This window comes from Dictyostelium purpureum, assembly GCF_000190715.1.
Source record: "Dictyostelium purpureum unplaced genomic scaffold DICPUscaffold_178, whole genome shotgun sequence".
Taxonomy (NCBI): domain Eukaryota; phylum Evosea; class Eumycetozoa; order Dictyosteliales; family Dictyosteliaceae; genus Dictyostelium; species Dictyostelium purpureum.
Window position 1 is genome coordinate 6,157 of NW_003519515.1, and position 19,711 is coordinate 25,867.

Consider the following 19,711-nt stretch of genomic DNA (forward strand, 5'->3'; position numbering starts at 1 on the left):
AATTCATTTTTGTTAATTTAATTAAATAATTATAATGAGTAAAAGAAAAAATGCATTCAGTTCAACAGAACCATCAAAAATTTCAAAAGCTGAAATTACTCATATTAAAGAGTTGGTTAATCAAGTAGAAAATGAAGAGGTAAGTTTAATTTATATATTAAATATATAGGCTTTTAATTATTAATTTAAACATTAATGTTTTTTTTTTTTTTTTTTTTTTTTTTAAAAACTATTTTAAAAAAGTTTGAAGAATTAAACCCAACTACATTAAAGAAATTAGTATTTTCATTTGAAAAAAAACTAATAAGAAATGAACAACTTCGTTTAAAATTTAAAAATGAACCCGAAAAGTAAGTTTGGTTTAAAATTATCAAATATCAATTGTTATAATAAATCATAAATGATAAAAAAATAAACTCTAATATTTTAATTTAATTTAGATTTATGGAAAGTGAAATAGAATTGGATGAAGAAATTAAAAAATTTCAAATTTTAGCAACTTCACCAGATTTATATAAACTATTTGTATCATTAAAATCAATCGAATCATTGGGGTCATTAATTTTACACGAAAATACCGATATCAGTATAGATGTTATAGATTTATTTAATGAACTTATTGAACAAGAAGATAATGAACAAGATGAAGGTTTAACTTTACTACATTCATATGTTGATAATGGTGTAGTTGTAACATTGGTGGATAATTTATCAAGATTAGATGTCACTGCAGATGATGAACAACAAGCTATTCATAATACATTTTCAATATTCGAAACAATGTTAGATTTAGATCCATTGCTTATTGCACCCCTTTTAGGAAATAAATCAAATTTTTTCAAATTTATTTTACAGTACTCTACCAATCCAAAAACACCAACACCAATTAAACTATATAGTAGTGAATTACTATCAACCATTCTATTAAACGATGAAGTATCAAGATCAACATTCACAAAGAAATATGATGGTATTGAACAATTATTAGTTATCATTTCTCAGTTTTTAAAAAGAGATGTCGAATCACTTCAAGAAAAAGAATTTATTGAAAACTTATTCTCCTCCATTTGTTCATTATTATTAAATAGTGAATCAAATAAAGAATTATTTTTAAAATCAGAAGGAATTCAATTAATGTTATTATTTATAAAGTATGTGTATATTAATAATATATTAAAAATACAACAACCAATAAAAATAGTTTATTAATTCCAATATTTTATTTTCTTAATTTAGGAAAAAAACACAATTTAGAGGAGCAGCACTAAAAATACTAGATTATTCATTAACAGAATCAAAGAAATCAAATGAAATATTTGTAAAAGAATTAGGTTTAAAAACATTATTTTCAAGCTTTATGAAAAAAGTTAAATCAAAACATAATAAAAAAGTTTATAATGAAAAAGAAGACGAAGAACATATAGTAACAATGTTATATTCTTTATTAAGAAATTTAGAAAAAACAAGTGAATACTATGAACGTTTATTAATTAAATTTACAGAAAATAATCTCGAAAAGGTTGATAGATTATTAGAACTACACGACAAATACTACAGAAGAGTAGAACTATCAGATAAACAATTAAAACAAGAAGAAAATGGCGAGGATGATGAAGATGATGATGATGAAATTTTATTAAAAAGACTAGACGCTGGTTTATTCACTCTCCAATATGTCGATTTGATATTACTATTCCTTTCAAGCGAAGATAAGAATATTAAATTAAAAATTCAAGAACCTCAAATAAAAGAAATAAAATCAATTATAAAAGAATATATTGAAACTATAAATAAAGAATCGGAAACAAAGTTAATTAAATCTTTAATTGAATCATTTTAAAAAATAATAAATAAAAAACTTGTTTCTTTAAATTTAATAAAGATAGTTTCTAAATAATATTGTTATAAATATTTATTTTTATTTTTAATTTATTTTTTTATTTAATTGGTATCATCAACATCTATAAACTCTTTTACATTTATAAATGCAGCTGATGGACCAGCATTTTGAAAAACTACTTGATCAATTACAACCTTTGCTTGTTTAACTATTTTTTCTAATACAGGAGTTGATGATTTATTACAATGTACCAAAAGTGCGCAATTTAAATCATTTACAATTTGATCTCTTTTTGATTTTTCTAAAAGATGACCTATTGGACTCGAAAATGGATCAGTGTATGCTATTAATGAAAATATTTCATTCAATTGATTCTCATATTCAACCGAATCATTTGAAAAACTCGACAATTCTCTCTGACCAAACTCCATTGCTTCTTCTATTGGTGAATTCTTTATCATTTCTATAAACTTTTGACATAATAATTTGAACAATATATCTTTTCTCTCTTTAAGGAAATTTGGATAAATTCTATTTAACTCATTTATAACTTTTTCGACATTTCCCTTGGATAATAATTCTGAAATTTCTATAATAAAAATAATTATTAATATATTGTTTTTTTGTTTTTTTATATTTATTTAATATTTACTTTGTCTATTTTTTATATCATCAATTTGGTTGTCAATTGATTCACCATCAGTACCTGTGGTTTTTGCAAATAGTTTAACAGTTTCACTATAGCCATGATGTATTAAGTATGATAAAACCAATTGGGTAGATGTTAATTCTTCTTCACCATTCGTATTTTTAATTGTTTTAACTACTCTATGTTTTTCTTCTTTAAAAAGTTGATCAATGTCAAATGCAAATGGTTTTTGTCCAAAGTTGGCCTCTAATGATTCTCCTGGAGTTCTTAACCCAATACATGGAAACAACACTAAACCTTTAATATCTTTTGTTGCTTCACCTAATGGTACACCATTCTTTGTGAAAAATATTGAACCTTGAACAAAATTAATGCAACACCCAACAACATCACCTGTTGTATAAGTTGGACCATATGCTGAACCTGTACCAGATCCTTTAAATAAATTTCCATCATCGCCATGATATCTTTTTTAATTCAAAAAAAAAAAAAAAAAAAAAAAAAAAAAAAAAAACCCAATGTTAAAAAAATGATTATAAATAGTTATAGATATATCAATGTAAACTTACCCAAATGAATTACGTTCCCAACCAGGTAATCTTGTTAAAGGCATCGAAGAGGTACAAACACCAATACCAATATAACCATCCCTACCTTTACTTATAACTGTAACTTCAAAATAATATATCCCACATGATGGAGGTATAAAACAATTTGCTCTAATTAAACCTGCCTCATTATCTGTTTTATTTGTTTTATATGTGACCTTTAATGCATTTGAAGATAATTCTAAATGAGAACATTTATCTTTAGGTGACCAATTTGTTGGTAATTCAAATAAATTTTGTCTATATAATGAGTTTTGATTTTTATTTGGTGAAGATGATGATGATGACGATGAAGAGGATGACGACGAAGAGGAAGAAGAGGATAGGGACAATGAAGAAGGTGAACTTAACGATGGTAAATATCCCCTACTTCCACTACTATTATTATTTATATTATTTGAAAATGATGAATACATTCACTAATTTATTTATTTCCGAACCTATAATTGTTCTTTTTAATTCTCTTTTTCTTTTTTTTTTTTGTTTTCTTGTTTTTTTGAATAATAAATTACAATATATATTTAAATTAAAAAAAAAAAAAAAAAAAAATTTTAAAAAAATATAAAAAAAAAATAAAAAAATAAAAAAAATTTAATTAAAAAAAATAAATTTATAATATTAAATTTTTTTATTTAAAACTTTTTTTGTATAAAAAATTATATTATAATAATGGTAAAAAAGGATAATTATATTTTATTTATAGTTAAAAATACCAATTAATATATTAGGGAAAAAAAAATTAACTAAATTTAATTAATTAAAATTAACAAATTTGTAAAAAAAAAAAGCCCTAATAATTATTTGTTATTTTTATTATTATTATTATTATTATTTTTATTATTATTACTATTTTTATTATTTTTATTATTTTTATTTTTTCTTATAATTTAATAAAATGATTTGATTTTCACTTTCCAAATAAAATTTTAGAATGTGGTTATTTTCTTTTTGAGTTAACAGATAATTTAATGATTTTATAAACTGGGCTAGTTTTGATTGATTATTTACACTGTCATGTAACAAACTGCAATTGTACCTTGTAATTCTTTTATTATTTTGGATAATGTATTCTAATAATTTGAGAAATTGAATTGGGACTCTATTGAAATGGACCTTACTTAACGATTGATTATTAATTAACATTGATCCAAATGTTTCAATGAAATCATTTGGAAGATCTTTACTATTCAAAGCTGTGGATTTAAGTCTGCAACTTGATGAAAAGCCAATATTCTTTAATTTTTTATGATTAATAATAAAATTAAATATAAAATCCCAATAATCTTTAAAATATTTTGGTTTTTTTATAAAATTAATTAAACTACTATTATCAGATTGTTCTTGTTCATTATCATTATTATTAATTTTACCATTATTATTATTATTGTTATTATTATCAATATTATTATTATCAATATTATTATTATTATTATTATTATTATCATTAATATTTTTATTATTTTTTGAAATTGTTAAAACTTGTTTTTCATTATTAATTATAGAGTTATTATAATCATCACTATCTTCGTTGAATTTATCTTCGTCATCCTCGGTGCATAAACATTTTGGACATGTTGATTTTTTATTTGAAAGTTCATAAATTAAATTATCAAAGCATAAATTGACTAATAAGATTTTGGTATTTGGTGATAATTTTAAAATGTAATAAAAATCTTCAATCGAAATATTTGTTTCGACTTGAAAATCTAAAGTATTTGTGAAGCAACTTTCGTTACCAAGTAATTGATATAATTGAGGATATTCAAAACCTTCACAATCTCCATTTAAATAGACCTGCTCTACCATATCTAATGACTTTAAAAATGGTGCCACCTCCTTTACGCTGTGGACTGTCCCATAGAGGAACTGAATTTCTTTAACATTTGATACCCGCTTATCCAAATAGCATATTCTAGTTGATATATTATTAAACTCTATGAGATTAATAATCTCCCATTGCTTTTGTTCCTCAATTGATACAAATGGATAATATCTATTGGCTACATATATCTTTTTTAAATTTGGGAAACTTTTTATTCTCTTATTTATTGATTGAATAATTTTTTTAATTAAACATTGATTATTTAAATTCTTTTTATTAAAATAGTCTCTAAAATTTAATTTTAATTCGATAATATTATTATCATTAATTAATTTAAATCTACTGTTATTATTATTTAATTGATTATTAACTCTATTTATAATATAGTGATTAAATTTATTAAAATTATTACAATTATTATTTATTTCTAATGTTTTTGAATTTGATAATGGTAATATAGAAGAGGATTGATAATCAAGTTCTTGTACCGCTGTTATAATATTTGACTTTTCTAAAGTATCACTTTTATTATTATTATTATTAATATTAATTTTATTTATTTCACCTTCTAAATCATATAAACTTGGATAATAATGATAACTTAAAAAGTCATGTGAAACTGTTAAATTTTCACGAAAACAGTTGAACCAACACCAATTAACTAGTGCAAGTGATTGTATTTCATATTTTTGAATATTATCCATCTCTACCAATTCGTCATTAATATAATAATTAATATAAGCTTTATTATATTCATCAATTTTATTACATAATAATTTGATTATAATTTTTTGTAAATAAATTGGTAAAATTGGTTTTGTAATATTAATATTAGTTGTATTATTAATTATAACATTATTATTATTATTACTATTATTATTAATATTATTATTATTAAAATTTGTTATTTTTATTTTTTTACTACTATTAATGCTACTATTTTTGGTGAAGTTATTTTCTCTTAATCTTTTTATATCCATTTTATTGGAGTATTCATATTATTTATTTATTTATTTATTTTTTTTTATAACAAACAAATAAATCGAAAAAAATGAAAAAAAAAAAAAAAAATAAAAAAAAAAGAAATCATAAAAATTTAAAAATAAAAAAAAAAAAAAAAAAAAAAAAAAAAAATAAATAAAAAAAAATTAAAAAAGTTATTTTTTTCCATTTCAGACTCACAGTACAATTTTGTACATTTTGAAAGGGTTGGTTTTTTTTTTTAATTATTATTTTGGCATTAACAAAAATATTACGACCCTGTCGTCCAAATGTGGACTTTTTGAAAATTGAACGAAAAAAAAAAAAAAAAAAACCGATGGTTATTTGATTAATTAAATAAAATCAATTTTTATTTGTTTAATTTTATTATTTATTTATAACTTTTTTCTTCTACTTTGTGGAGAATCATAATTTTTTGGAACTAAATCTTCAACATCAAAAATATTAATTTTTTTGGATGTAACTGACATTCTATTTTTTAATTGTTCAACCAATTTTGATGTTCCTGGTTTTAGCGATAATAATTGTACAATTGAGTTTGGATTATTTACAATTGGTGGTTGATATTTAATCTTTTGAGATGGTTTAATGGTATGTTCGGTTCCATTTTGTTGCTGTTGTTGTTGTTGATGTTTATTATTATCTTTTAATTCATTTAAGAAATTATTTTTGGCACTATTAACTTTGATATCTCTTAATGATGTAATACCACCACCACCCATGCCACCTTTAAATGATGGTAATTTTGGACGATATAAAGGATAGTTTGGTGAGTTTTCTAGTTCGACTGGTACTATATTTCTACATTGGAATACTTTTTCTTTGTAACCTTGAATGTCCAAGAGAATCATATCTTCCTCTTCCTTTGATTCCAGAGTTGAATAAAAATCATAACGTGAGTTTTTACCTAACATTGCAACTCTTTTTGGTACCAATTCAGCTTTGGTTATCTCTACAAATACTTGATCTACAATATAATCTAACATTTGCTTACAATAGATACGAATTCTTTCGTTATGTCTTTCTTTAATTTTATTCCAAGATGTGGTCACAATGTCATCTACTAATGATTTAACCATTGGTGTATCGATTTCTGGGTTTCTACCAATAGGGAAAACCTTTTTAGCCAATTGCATTTTACATGTTTTATATTTAATGCCAAGACCAATACTTGATAATACATCGTTATCGCCTAATACTTCACCCTCGGGACCAATGATATGATAGTAGTGATGATTTGGTATCTTTAATTTATCACAAAGACCTTTCATAATTCTCTTTAATGGTTGATAGGCATCGACCTTGATAGCTTTCTTTTGCATACCCTTGAACTCTGGTGTATTTGGCATTAAGAATTCAACGACAAAATTACCTGTAGATTCTGGTGATTCTAATGCAATTAGACGAAGTTGCCAACTTGTAAACAATGTACCTAAACCATAATCACCCAAGCAAAGATTATCAAATAAGGTACGTCCTTTTAATGTTCTTAAAAGGAATTTTGATGGTTCTAATTTGGCCTTTTCACAAATGAGACAAATAATTTTATACACTGTTGTCTTTATATCTAGCTTGTAAGATTTTCTATAGATACCTTTAAACTCGGGAATAGCTGGTAAAAGGAATTCGACAACTGCTTTTGGTTCGGTTGGAATTAAAATATGATGAAATTTCTTTACCACCTCTAAAAGATCGACAGTACCTTCCCAAACATCAAGTTCTGTGAAACCATTTTGAGCTAATGATTCGAATACAGGTCTGGACTCTGGTAATTTACTAAAGCTACTTGAGCCATTAGCACCTTCTAAAAGTGGGAACTTTCTAGATTGAAGTGAAGCTAAAGATTTATTTGATAGTTTTGCAATGGCTCTACCACGTTCGAATGATCTGACAATATGATCAATAACCTTTGGCTTTGGTACTAAAAAGAATGAGAGTTTATGAGTATCACCATCCCAATATAGAGAATAAACCTTTGTTTACAACATCAATTGAAATATCCTTTAATCTTGAGTGTGGTAAAATATATTGAATATTATATGATCTTGTGTCGAAAAAAAAAACATTTTGAGAGGTAATTAAAATGTAAACTGGTGTTAAAGTTACTTCGCCTGTTGATTGTAATTGTGATGAAGATGGGTGACCATTCATTAGATTTGTACTTGATTTCTTAACTTTACCACTTGAACTTAATAAATTTGAACTATTGGCTATTGTTGAGCTGGAGTTGGTTGAATTGTTACTGTTGCCAGATTTACCATATGAAACTAAATTACCACTAACTTTTAATATTAAGAAATAATCCCATATTTCTTCTTTTCGGTAAAGCTTTGTTTTTTGTAATTTTTGAGATAAAAGATGGGTCATACTAAAGTCTAGTTTCTTCATTTTTGATAATGGGTTACTTTCAACTTTATCTACCATTTGGTTAGTATCTAATAAGGATGGATGTATTGGTACTAAATTGTTTTTTGATGATGATGAAGAGTTTGAAATTGATGATGATGGTGAACCCTTATTCGATGAAACACCACCCATTAAATTAGTTGATGATACACTACCACCAATATTATTTGATAAGGAAAATGGTGATGGGTTATTTTGACCTTGAATTGGATAATTGGCATTGTTATTTAATAAAGATGGTGATGAAGTTGAATTTGAGTTCATTATTGGTGATGTTGATGAACCGGTTGTGCTATTTACTGAAATACCCTTTGAACTTGGTGATAACGCAACATTATTATTATTATTTAAATTATCATTACTACTACTGGCAGCTGCAGAATGGTCAACTCCATGTGATGTTTGGATGGCTCCATCTTCATTATTTGTTTCAGTACCTAAAATTGGGACTTCTAAATCTGGAAATATTTCTAAATAATGAGAAATTAAATATGATACACTTTCATTTGAATATTTTGCTTCTGAAAAAATATTTGGTGAATCAGACTAAAAAAAAAAAAAAATTAATATATAATTATTTAAAATTTTTTAAATTTTGGTTTGTAATTTTATTTACCCTTGATTTGAAAATATTTGGTCCAAAAACAATACCCATATTATTTGCATCCATTTTATTAATTTGAGAATGTCTTGCCATAATAATTAAAACCCTTAAAACTCTTTTGATAATTTTTAAATTTTCTGGTGTTACTTTTGTCATTAATTGAATCATTGAATTTGAAGATACTCCATTATCACCCAAAAGTGTTATAAAATTCGAAAAGAATTCGTGTGGAACCAAAGGTTCATTTTGTTCTCTAATATATAACTTTAATGCACCTGCTGTTGTATGAATATTTTGTGGAAAATCAATGTTATCTAAAAAGTAAAAATAATTAATATAAAGTTTTTTAAATTTTTTTTTAAATTTTTTTAATTACCCGAAGTAAAGGTTTGCCAAAACAATCTAATTTGTTGATTTGAACCTGAAACTCTAAAAATACCTTCTGCTTCCAATGCATTTTTTTCTAAATAGCTACATAGTATATCAATTAAACTATATCTTAATGGTATTGGCTTATATTCATTTCCTAAAATTTTATTGGCAACCAAATCCTCTTTGGATGGTCTAGTTTTTAAAAATTTGTTTAATAAATTAACAATTGAACTTTTTGGTGGAACTGAACCATCAAAATCCTCTATATTTGCTTCACTATTCCATTTTCTAATTGTAAAATTTGCTAACCTTCTTTGTTGTTGTTGCTCTGTTGATTTAACAATGAAATCATTGGTAAAATCAATACTTCTTCTGTGATCCATTTCTATTCTTTTTTTTTTTTTAATTTATTACTATTATACAGTGATTTTGTTTGTTTAAAAATACAATGGGTTTATTATTTTAATAAATAATTTTATAACATAATAATAATATATTCCCTATAGGCTTTATACGATTTTTTAATTTTAACAATACACAAATTTTAAAAAAAATAAAAAAATCTTTTTGGTTTTTTTTTTTTAAAAAAATTTTAAAAAAAAAAATTTTAAAAAAAAAAATTAAATTTAATAGTAGTGAATTATAATAATTTTAAACTGAACTAAAATATCTATCTATCAATAATTGTATAAAATATTTATAAAATATATATTTAATAAAATAATTACTTTATATTATTTAAAAAAAATAAAAAAATGAATTAAAAAAAAAAAAAAAAAATTATTATTTTTTTTTTATTTTTTATTTTTTATTTTTTTTTCATTTTTTTTTTAAAAAAATTTTATTTTTATTTATTTTATTTTTAAATTAAACAATATATTAAACAATGTCAGAAGAAGAAGAATTATACGAACCAACTATTCAAAATATTATTGACAGTGATTTAAAATGGATTTTCATTGGTGGTAAAGGTGGTGTAAGTTAACATGAAACAACTAGTCAAAATAATTAATAAATTTATATATTTATAACTTCAAATCGAACATCACAAGAACATTTGTCAAATAGTTATTAATTTAAACTACTATAAAATATATATATATATAGGTCGGTAAAACAAGTACATCATGTAGTATTGCCATCCAACTTTCTAAAGTTAAAGAATCAGTTCTTTTAATTTCAACTGATCCAGCTCACAATCTCAGTGATGCATTTGGTCAAAAATTCACAAAAAATCCAACTTTAGTCGAAGGTTTTAAAAACTTATTCTGTATGGTATGTTAAAAAATTAAAATACATTAACATGTTTGTTTATTTATTATTAATAAAATTTTTAATTAATTAGGAAATTGATCCAACTCCAGATCAATTAGCACCAGAATTTATAGAATCACAAGGTGATGGTTTTAATCTTCAAGAATTTACTTCTGCTATCCCAGGTATTGATGAAGCAATGAGTTTTGCCGAAGTTATGAAATTAGTTAAATCACTTGAGTTCTCAGTTGTTGTTTTTGATACTGCTCCAACTGGTCACACCCTTAGACTTCTTTCAATTCCATCCTTATTAGATAAAGGTTTAAATAAATTTTTATCAATGCAAAATAATTTCTCTGGTATTCTTTCAGCTGTAAGTTAAATTGATAAAAAAATTAAAAAAAATAAAAAAATAAATACTAATAGATTTTATAATTACCTAGGTATCAGGTATGATGGGAGGTAATGTACCAACTGCAGAAGGTATTGAAAGTAAACTTCAAACTACCAAAAAAACCATTGAAGAAATTAATGTTCAATTTAAGAATCCAGTATGTGGTACTATAAAAAATCATTCATTATATTCATATTAATAATTATTTTTTTTTTTTTTTTTTTTTTTTTTTAATTATAGGATCTTACAACTTTTATTCCAGTTTGTATCCCAGAATTCCTTTCAGTTTATGAAACTGAAAGATTAATTCAACAATTAACCAAATTAGATATAGATGTACGTGATATTATTGTAAATCAAATTGTTTATCCAGAAAATGATTGTAATTTATGCTCAGCAAGACAAAAAATGCAAAAAAAATATTTAGACCAAATTGAAGAATTATATTATGATTTCCACGTTACCAAACTCCCACTCTTAAAAGCAGAAATTAGAGGTGTACCATCACTCAAATTATTCTCAGAACTTTTAGTTAAACCATACGACCCATCTCACCCATTAGTCCTCCCAAATCAAGAAAAATAAATTAAAACCACCAATATATAAAATATAAAAAAAAAATTTATAATAATAATAAATTACTGTTAGTGAGTAATTTTAATAAAATTTAAACAGGAATTTTTTTTTTACTTTTAAAAACATAGTTCAATACATTAGGTTATTCCAGATTACCTATTTACTCTGGTATAGTGTTATTATTATCTTATAAAAGTAAAAACTTTAAAAAAAAAAAAAAAGTTTATATATAATTAAAAAAACATGTTCTATTTTCCCTGTGTATTTCTCTCTTTTTTTTTTTTTTTTTCTAAAGTTTTGTAAAAAAAAACTCTATACTCTATCCCAGTGGTGTTTAATTATATGTTTGGTTACACCTAAATATTTTTGCTCAAAAATTTTAAACCTGGTTAATTTTTTTTTTTTTTCTTTTTTTTTTTTTTTTTTTTTCAATAACAATAAAAACTTGGCTTATTATTTATTTTATTTTATTTTTTATTTTTAATATTTTTTTTTTCTTTTTTTTTTGAATATCTTTTTCTTTTATATATTTATTTTTATATTTTTATATCTTTATTTATTTATTTTATTTATATTTTATATTTTTTTATCAATTACAAAAGGTAGGTTTTATTTATAACCCTGGTATTTTGAAAAATAAATTTTATTTAAAATAAAATATTTTTTTTTAATTTTATTTTATTTTATTTTTTATTTTTTTTATTTTTTTTTTAATATTTTGTGACATAAAATTTTCTCTTTATTTTGTGTTTTTTTTTCATTTTCTTTATTCTTTTTTTTTTATTTATTTATATATTTGTTTTTTTATCCCCACCTTATCAGAATAGGTTTTTTCTCCTCTTTTAGTACAAATAATTAATTATTTTTTTATTTATTTTTTTTATTTATTTTTTTTAAAAAAAGAATAGCTCTGTATTAGAACCAATTTTTTTTTAAAAAAAAAAAAAAAGAAAAGGAAAAAAGAGAAATTGTTTTAAAAGAGAAAAATGGGATTTAGTGGCGAAAATAGTACCAGTACAAGTGGACAAGGAAGTTTTAACAACTATTTTGTATCAATTCCACAAAACCAAAATAGCATTAATAATTTAAACACATCAAATATCACCCAATTCCAAAATCAATTAGCTCAGCTTCAACAACAACAACAACAATCAACACAAACAACGGATGAAAATCCTAATAGTCCAATTTTAAAACAATGTTCAAAATGTTTAAAGTTGATTTATAATAATGAATTTAATTTACAAACTTGTTATTCACATTCTGGAAATTTTAACAAATCAGAAGATAAATGGACATGTTGCAGTAGAAATGGTAGAGAGGTTCAAGGTTGTTTTAGTACTTATCACATCGAAGATCAAAATGCCGCTGTTATTTTTCAATCTATGACTGTTTCTAAACCGGATATTGTTCACCAAAACAATCCAATCTACCAAAATTTCAATTTTGGTTATTTAGGTGCTGATAAAATTCTTTACGAATCTATTTTAAAGAAACAAGGTAAAACTTTAGGTCTTTGGGCAAAAAGACGTTTTAGATTAACTCATTCATCTTTAATCAACTACTATGACGAAACTGATAACAAAGTTCACAGAGTTTTCCATTTGGCTGACATCTCAATCTCTTATAGAAAGATGGCAACCGATAGTGACGTTAGAATTTGTTTGGTTATCAATGATGGTACTAGAAATCATTTCCTCTATGCACCAATTCCACATCAAACTGAAGCTTGGATCAATGCCTTGGTTACCCAAAAGAAAATTATTCAACAATCAAGGTCCAACCAAATCCTTCAAAACATCACACCTCAATATCCTCCATTTCCATTATCAACATCACCACCACCAAACTTTAACAGTCACTTGTACCCACCAACAGCCCAAGTTATCACACAACCACAAGTTGTTAGCAATACTTTCAATTTTTATAATTACCAAGCTCCTCCACAATACCAACCACCACAATACAATATCCCAATTGATAGAAGTATGGATGGTAATCAATTATTAAACTTTAATAATGGTAGCATTAATTTAATTGGTAGTTATGTTGAACAACAACAACAAATTCAACAACAATTACAACAACAAATTCAACAACAAATGCAACAACAAATACAACAACAACAACCACCACAACCAGTTTCAAATGATGTTCAATGGATTCAACATAGAGTAGTTTCTACTGATACTCTTGCTGGTATTGCTATAAGATATAACACCACTATTGATGTTATAAAAAGAATAAATTTAATTCAAGGTAACGAATGCATCACCCATAAAACTTTGTTAGTTCCAGCATCTGGAGTTATTAATCAAAATGCAGTTCCACCACCACCACAAATTAATACTGAAGAAGAAAGAAGAAGAAAGTTGATTCAATTATTAGCAGTCTCTGAAAATATCTCTAAAGAAGAAGCCAGATCTTATTTAGTTAATAATGATTGGGATTTCACCAAAGCAGTTAAAAACTTTAGGGAAGATTTAGATTGGGAGTCTAATCATAAATATAATTAAAATAATAATAATAATAATAATCATTAATAATATTTATTAATAATAATAACAAAAAAAAAAAAATAATAATAATAATATTATAATCCACACAACACATCAATCACAATAATATAATATGTATAGTTTTAATATTTATAAATAATTTAATTAATTGTTTAAAAATATTATAATTAAAAATCACTCATTATTAAAATAATAGTAATCATCATATAATTATTATTGACAATTTATTTTATAGTTTTTTTTTTTTAATTGAAAAAAAAAAAAATAGAAAAAAATAAATTTTTTGTATCAATATCATCTATCATATACCCATCCCATTTTTTTTAATATTAATATTAGTATTCTTTATTTTTTTTTTTTTTTTAATAATAAATTATTATAATAAAAAAAAAAAAAAAAAAAAAAAAATCTCAATCAAATCATGCACCCAAAATCAACAACTTCACTCGACAGTATTTACCCAGTATACTCCCCCCAGTGAAAAAATTTAGTTACTTTTGATTTTTCGATATTTGATATTTCAAAAGGTAATTTAAAAACAAAAAAAATTCAGGAAAAAGTTTAGCCATAAATTTTATATACACTCCATTATGGATTTATATTTAATTAATGTTTTTAATAATTTTTATATATACATATAAAATAAATAAATAAAATGTAAACTTTCTTTTCGTTGCACAATTCTAACTTTTTTACTTTTTTATTTTTTTTATTTTTTTTTATTTTTTTTTTTTTGTTTAATTTTTTTATTTAAAAATTTGTTTAATTTTTTATTTTTTATTTTTTTTTTGAGAAATAGCATTTTCTTTTTTTTTTTTAAATAATAATATAGGTTGTGTTTTTTTTTTTTTTATATTTTTTTAAATAATAATAATAATAATAATAATAAATAATTAATTTGTAATCTTTTTATTCTTATAAATAAATTTTTTTATTTTTTTTTTTTTTAATAAAAAAAATGAAAATAATAGTTATTTTTTTTATTTATTTATTGATAAACTATACAATATCAAATAAAATTAATAATAACGATAATTATGATTGTATTATTAATATAAATAATTCCAATGGTATCGATAGTACAACTTGTGGATTTGGAGAAGATAACTGTTTGACAATCACTGGTGCAATAAATAGTTTACAAGATTATTTAAAAACCAAAACTTGTAAAGATGTTTTAATAAACATTAAAGCCGGTCAATATTTAGCAAATAATAGTTTAAATTTAATCAGTAATAATCTTTTCACATTAAATAGTATTCAAAGTATTACTTTCTTTGGTAGTACCAATACTATCATTGATGGTTCAAATACAAATAGTTCATTTTTTAATTTACAGCAAACCAATATAGCATCGATCAGCTTTGAATCTTTAAATTTTGAAAACTGGAACGGTATAGAATCAATAATGTTTAACATAAATTCACCATCAATACCAAATATTCAAATTTCAATTTTAGATTGTAATTTTTCAAATATAAATTCATCATCAATAATAAACTCCATTGGTAGATTGGACCAAAGTTCTACAAAATCAAATATCAATGTCTATATTGGTGGAAGTCTATTTTCAAATATTAATACCCTTTCAAATCCATTCAAATCAATTAATACCGATACAATTGTAGACTTTACAACTATTGAATATGCAAATATTAGTGGTTCTTATTTTAGTGTAAATGATGGCAACCTTTATTTTTCAAACTCCCATATAAATCAAATAACAATGAAGCAACAGTTTATTACAAGTGTATTTAGTGCTGATCTCAATATTTTATTTGCCAACAGTACATATACAAACAATAGTTTAGGTTTTTTAAATTCAACATTCTCATCCTCCAACAACACTAAAAACAGTAATAATAACAACAATAATATATTAATAGAAAATTCATCATTTATCAATAATTATTTTATTAAAATTGGTACTCCCTTGTTCTTGTTATCAAGTGCTGATATAATGATAGTAAATACCCATGTTAATAATACTGGTGATCATATTGCAGGTGATGAACTAATTATAGGTCAAAATGGAAATATCAAAATTTGGAACTCAACAATTCAATCGTATAAGCCAATTAATGGCCATAACTTAACAATATCTTTGTTCTCAAATAATCAAATCGATAACTCCACCTTTTGTTTCTTTTGCTTTGACTGCAACTTTGAAATATCAACAAATACCTCAATTAACTCTTCCACATTTAAGCCAATGGATTTAGACTGTTCAAGTATTGGCAAATCAAAAAGAATTTGGATCAGATTCGCTTTATTTGTTGTAATCACTTTTATATTATTATTTGTAATATTTTATAATCTTTATCAAAAATTCAAGGTGTGCAACATCAAATACTTTTTTAAAGTTTCCAAAAGAAAACATAGACTTCTTGATGACGAAGATGAAGATGATATAGATAATTATAACGAAAATTCAAGAATTATAAATGATAGTTTTTCAATTTTATAAATAAATTTTTTTTTTTATTAACAGCCAACAACCTTTGAAAATATCTAAATGATTTTCTACTAAAGTGAAATTTTTTAATGATTCTTTATTTAATGATAAATTCATTGGTTTTTTTTTATATAAAACTCAAAAAAACCATAACTTATGACTAATGATAAATATATATTTTATAACTAAAAAAAAAAAAAAATTTATATAAATATATAAAATAACCACACAAAATTAAATAAATAAAATATCTTTTTTTTTTTTTTTTAATTTAACTTTTATTTTGAAACATGGTATCTAATTTTTTTTTTTTAATCCATAATACTTTTTAGTGTAACTACTGTATATCTTTAAAATTCACTAAATTATAACGATTTCTTGAAAAACACATAAGGAAATTACCACACTCACAAATTTCTGGAGACGAAAACCATAACTTTTAGATTTTTTTTTTTTTTTTTTTTTTTTTTTTATATAGTTGGGGAGGAATAACTTACATTATTAAAACCGGGGGGTTATAATTTATAAAAATTTATACAAAAAAAAAAAAAACCGAATATTGGAAAGAAATAAAAAGAAATAAAAAAAAATAAAAAAAATTGAATTTTTTTTATTTTTTTTTTATTTTTTTTTTTAAAACTTTAATCAAAAAAAAAAAAAAAAAAAAAAAAAACTCAAATAATAAAAAAATTTAAACAATACAATGAAAATAATAAATAATATTTTTTTTATTATTGTAGTATTATTTATAAATATTTCAATTTCCTATCAAACCGAATCAAATACACCATCATTATATAGGGAGGATGAAACATGTACAATTATAATAAATCCAAAACAATTACAAAAACCAACCATGGATTGTGGTTACAGTAACTATGGTGGTTGCACTAGCATCAAACATGCTCTTTATAGTTTAAACATGCTTTTAAAGACCAAAGACTGTTCAACAGCAAAAATCATAATCGAAAATGGGGTTTATTATTCATTTTTATTAAACTCTGTAGATAGTATCGAACTATCAAATTTAAACAATATCAAGTTATTACAAATTGTTGGTAAAGAAAAAAAGACATTTATCAATGGCAAAAATTTTGAAGGAAGCTTTTTCACCTTTAAAGAACAACTAGCCTCCCCAATAGAGTTTCAATTTGTCAATTTAAATTTCAGAAATTGGCATGGTGAAGGTAATTTAATCGATTTTTCACCAGGTGGTAATAAATTTGTACAAATTAAATTTTTTAATTGTACTTTCAAAAATATTGAAACTCCAAGTATTTTAACGGCAAATTTCCCATTCTCTGCAATCAATAATAGGGTATCATTTTATAATAGTGATTTTAGAAATATTTCAACAATCAATAATCCAGTTGTGATAAATCATTCCAACATTAAATTTACAGATTCAAATATCAATTACTCGAAAATGGCATTAACATTTTTCAATTTAGACAGTAGCTTTATTAAATTTTCAAATAGTACAATATCTAAAGAATTAATTTATCCAGTATCTGGTAGAAATAATTATGTAGAGGTTTATAAAACTAAAGATATGACACTTGCATATTGTTACAATTGTTTTATTAGTAAATCCGATACTAAAGATTAAATTAAAATAATAAAAAAAAATTATATAAAACCAAATAAAATAAATTATAAAACAATTTTAAATTAATTAAATAAATCTTTTTTTTAAATAAAAATACACTTTTTTTTTTTTTTTTTTTTTAATTTTAAAAGTATTTTTTTCGAAACACACATACAAACAAATGTTTATTACATATTTAAATTTAAAAATAATTGGTTTATAAGACTCATTTCTATCATTTAAGAATTTTATATGTAAAATATTTTTTATTTTTTTTTATTAACTGTTTTTTATTCATTAGTTTTAAAAGAAATACCAAATTCCGAAAAAAAAAATTTTTTTTATTTTTTTATATTCTCATTATTATTTTGTTTTTTTTTTTTTAAAATTTTAAAAAAATAATTTTTTTTAGGAGACAGTAATTATTTTTTTATTAATTTTAAAAAAAATAACCTATCAATATTATATCAATAAAAAAATAAAATGCTTAAATTTATATTATTATTTTTAATTATATTTGTTTTTAATTTTTCTACTAGTAGTGAGGAAACCTGTGAAGTTTTTATAAATACCCAAACTTCAACATATCAACATTATGATTGTGGTTTTAATAATTTCCCAAATTGTAAATCAATCCAAGATGGTATTTTAAGTTTAAATTATTTAATTAAAAACAATAGCTGCATTTTTGCCACATTAAATTTAATGGGTGGTATTTATAGCGGAAAGGAAAATAACTTGGTTGGTAATTATACACAGCTCAATTTAAGTGGTCTTCAATATTTTCAAATTATGGGTGAAATTGATGTACCAACTATTATTGATGGTACAGGTGTTAATACCACATTCTTTGGTTTATCAGATTACAATTTAGAAATAGATATCATCATTAATTATTTAACATTTAAAAATTGGAAAGGTGGTTTCAATATGTTTAATGTTCAAGTTCCAGTTAGCAGCAATTTAAATCACTATAACCTCTTTATTTTAAATTCAGCCTTTACAAATATTGAAACATCATCTATTGTAGTTGGCAGTGCAAACTCTAACCTCGTTATAGAATTTGGAAATTCAAACTTTACCAATATTTATACAACTATTAATCCAATTATGACATTAAATTCAAATATTGCTTTTTATAGATCAAATATTTTTGAAGTTGATGTAGCTATGCCATTTTTTGATATTTTAAATGGAACTTTAAAATTTAATACCAGCTCTATTAAAATTGGTCACCCTCTATCTGGTGAAAATGCAACTATCCAATTTTTCGATACACCAACCGATAAAACAGCACTATGCCATTGCGAAAACTGTACTTTTGAATCCTCAAATGGAAACGCCCCATTGGAAATATTTGATGTTAAATGCCCACACAAAACAAAAGAATTTTGGATTATTTTAATTTTATCAATTGTAGGTGGTTTTGCTTTTATTTGTTTTATCCTTTTCTTGGTAAATAAAAAACTTGGTGTAATTGATATTAATAATAAAAAGAAAAGAACCAAGTTAAAGAGATCATATTTTGATGACGACGAACAATCATCAACTCTTTTAAATGATAGTTATTTATAAAAAAAAATATATTTATTATATATTTCCATACCTCCTCCCCCCAAAAA

The 19,711-nt window shown here is 23.1% G+C and overlaps 9 protein-coding genes across 9 annotated transcripts; 6 read left to right on the forward strand and 3 right to left on the reverse strand.

Moving 5' to 3' along the window:
- Positions 1-34: 34 nt before the first annotated feature.
- Positions 35-1,840, forward strand: DICPUDRAFT_88535 (uncharacterized protein; the record flags this gene model as incomplete). Its single annotated transcript, XM_003289446.1, has 4 exons — positions 35-139; positions 244-350; positions 441-1,151; positions 1,237-1,840. 4 exons carry the CDS (start codon positions 35-37, stop codon positions 1,838-1,840), a joined length of 1,527 nt encoding a protein of 508 aa, XP_003289494.1.
- On the reverse strand, positions 1,823-3,513 carry DICPUDRAFT_48646 (uncharacterized protein; the record flags this gene model as incomplete). Its single annotated transcript, XM_003289461.1, has 3 exons — positions 1,823-2,429; positions 2,493-2,956; positions 3,059-3,513. 3 exons carry the CDS (start codon positions 3,511-3,513, stop codon positions 1,942-1,944), a joined length of 1,407 nt encoding a protein of 468 aa, XP_003289509.1. The 3' UTR covers positions 1,823-1,941.
- A 454-nt stretch (positions 3,514-3,967) lies between these two features.
- DICPUDRAFT_98383 (uncharacterized protein) lies at positions 3,968-5,973 on the reverse strand (the record flags this gene model as incomplete). Its single annotated transcript, XM_003289462.1, has 1 exon — positions 3,968-5,973. Exon 1 carries the CDS (start codon positions 5,897-5,899, stop codon positions 3,968-3,970), a length of 1,932 nt encoding a protein of 643 aa, XP_003289510.1. The 5' UTR covers positions 5,900-5,973.
- A 322-nt stretch (positions 5,974-6,295) lies between these two features.
- DICPUDRAFT_153891 (uncharacterized protein) lies at positions 6,296-9,686 on the reverse strand (the record flags this gene model as incomplete). Its single annotated transcript, XM_003289463.1, has 5 exons — positions 6,296-7,894; positions 7,986-8,203; positions 8,291-8,873; positions 8,944-9,245; positions 9,308-9,686. 5 exons carry the CDS (start codon positions 9,684-9,686, stop codon positions 6,296-6,298), a joined length of 3,081 nt encoding a protein of 1,026 aa, XP_003289511.1.
- A 501-nt stretch (positions 9,687-10,187) lies between these two features.
- On the forward strand, positions 10,188-11,733 carry ArsA (arsenite transport subunit A; the record flags this gene model as incomplete). Its single annotated transcript, XM_003289447.1, has 5 exons — positions 10,188-10,279; positions 10,411-10,578; positions 10,649-10,930; positions 11,001-11,108; positions 11,192-11,733. The coding sequence occupies 5 exons, from the start codon at positions 10,190-10,192 to the stop codon at positions 11,534-11,536; spliced, it is 993 nt and encodes a 330-aa protein (XP_003289495.1). The 3' UTR covers positions 11,537-11,733.
- A 780-nt stretch (positions 11,734-12,513) lies between these two features.
- On the forward strand, positions 12,514-14,351 carry DICPUDRAFT_94916 (uncharacterized protein; the record flags this gene model as incomplete). Its single annotated transcript, XM_003289448.1, has 2 exons — positions 12,514-12,709; positions 12,884-14,351. The coding sequence occupies 2 exons, from the start codon at positions 12,514-12,516 to the stop codon at positions 14,041-14,043; spliced, it is 1,356 nt and encodes a 451-aa protein (XP_003289496.1). The 3' UTR covers positions 14,044-14,351.
- Positions 14,352-14,864: 513 nt separating this feature from the next.
- DICPUDRAFT_92312 (uncharacterized protein) lies at positions 14,865-16,580 on the forward strand. Its single transcript, XM_003289449.1, has one exon. It carries the CDS (start codon positions 15,005-15,007, stop codon positions 16,511-16,513), a length of 1,509 nt encoding a protein of 502 aa, XP_003289497.1. The 5' UTR covers positions 14,865-15,004; the 3' UTR covers positions 16,514-16,580.
- A 624-nt stretch (positions 16,581-17,204) lies between these two features.
- DICPUDRAFT_153895 (uncharacterized protein) lies at positions 17,205-18,110 on the forward strand (the record flags this gene model as incomplete). The annotated part of the gene is made up of 1 exon (XM_003289450.1): positions 17,205-18,110. The coding sequence occupies one exon, from the start codon at positions 17,205-17,207 to the stop codon at positions 18,108-18,110; it is 906 nt and encodes a 301-aa protein (XP_003289498.1).
- A 462-nt stretch (positions 18,111-18,572) lies between these two features.
- DICPUDRAFT_80275 (uncharacterized protein) lies at positions 18,573-19,664 on the forward strand (the record flags this gene model as incomplete). The annotated part of the gene is made up of 1 exon (XM_003289451.1): positions 18,573-19,664. The coding sequence occupies one exon, from the start codon at positions 18,573-18,575 to the stop codon at positions 19,662-19,664; it is 1,092 nt and encodes a 363-aa protein (XP_003289499.1).
- Between the last annotated feature and the right edge of the window lie 47 nt (positions 19,665-19,711).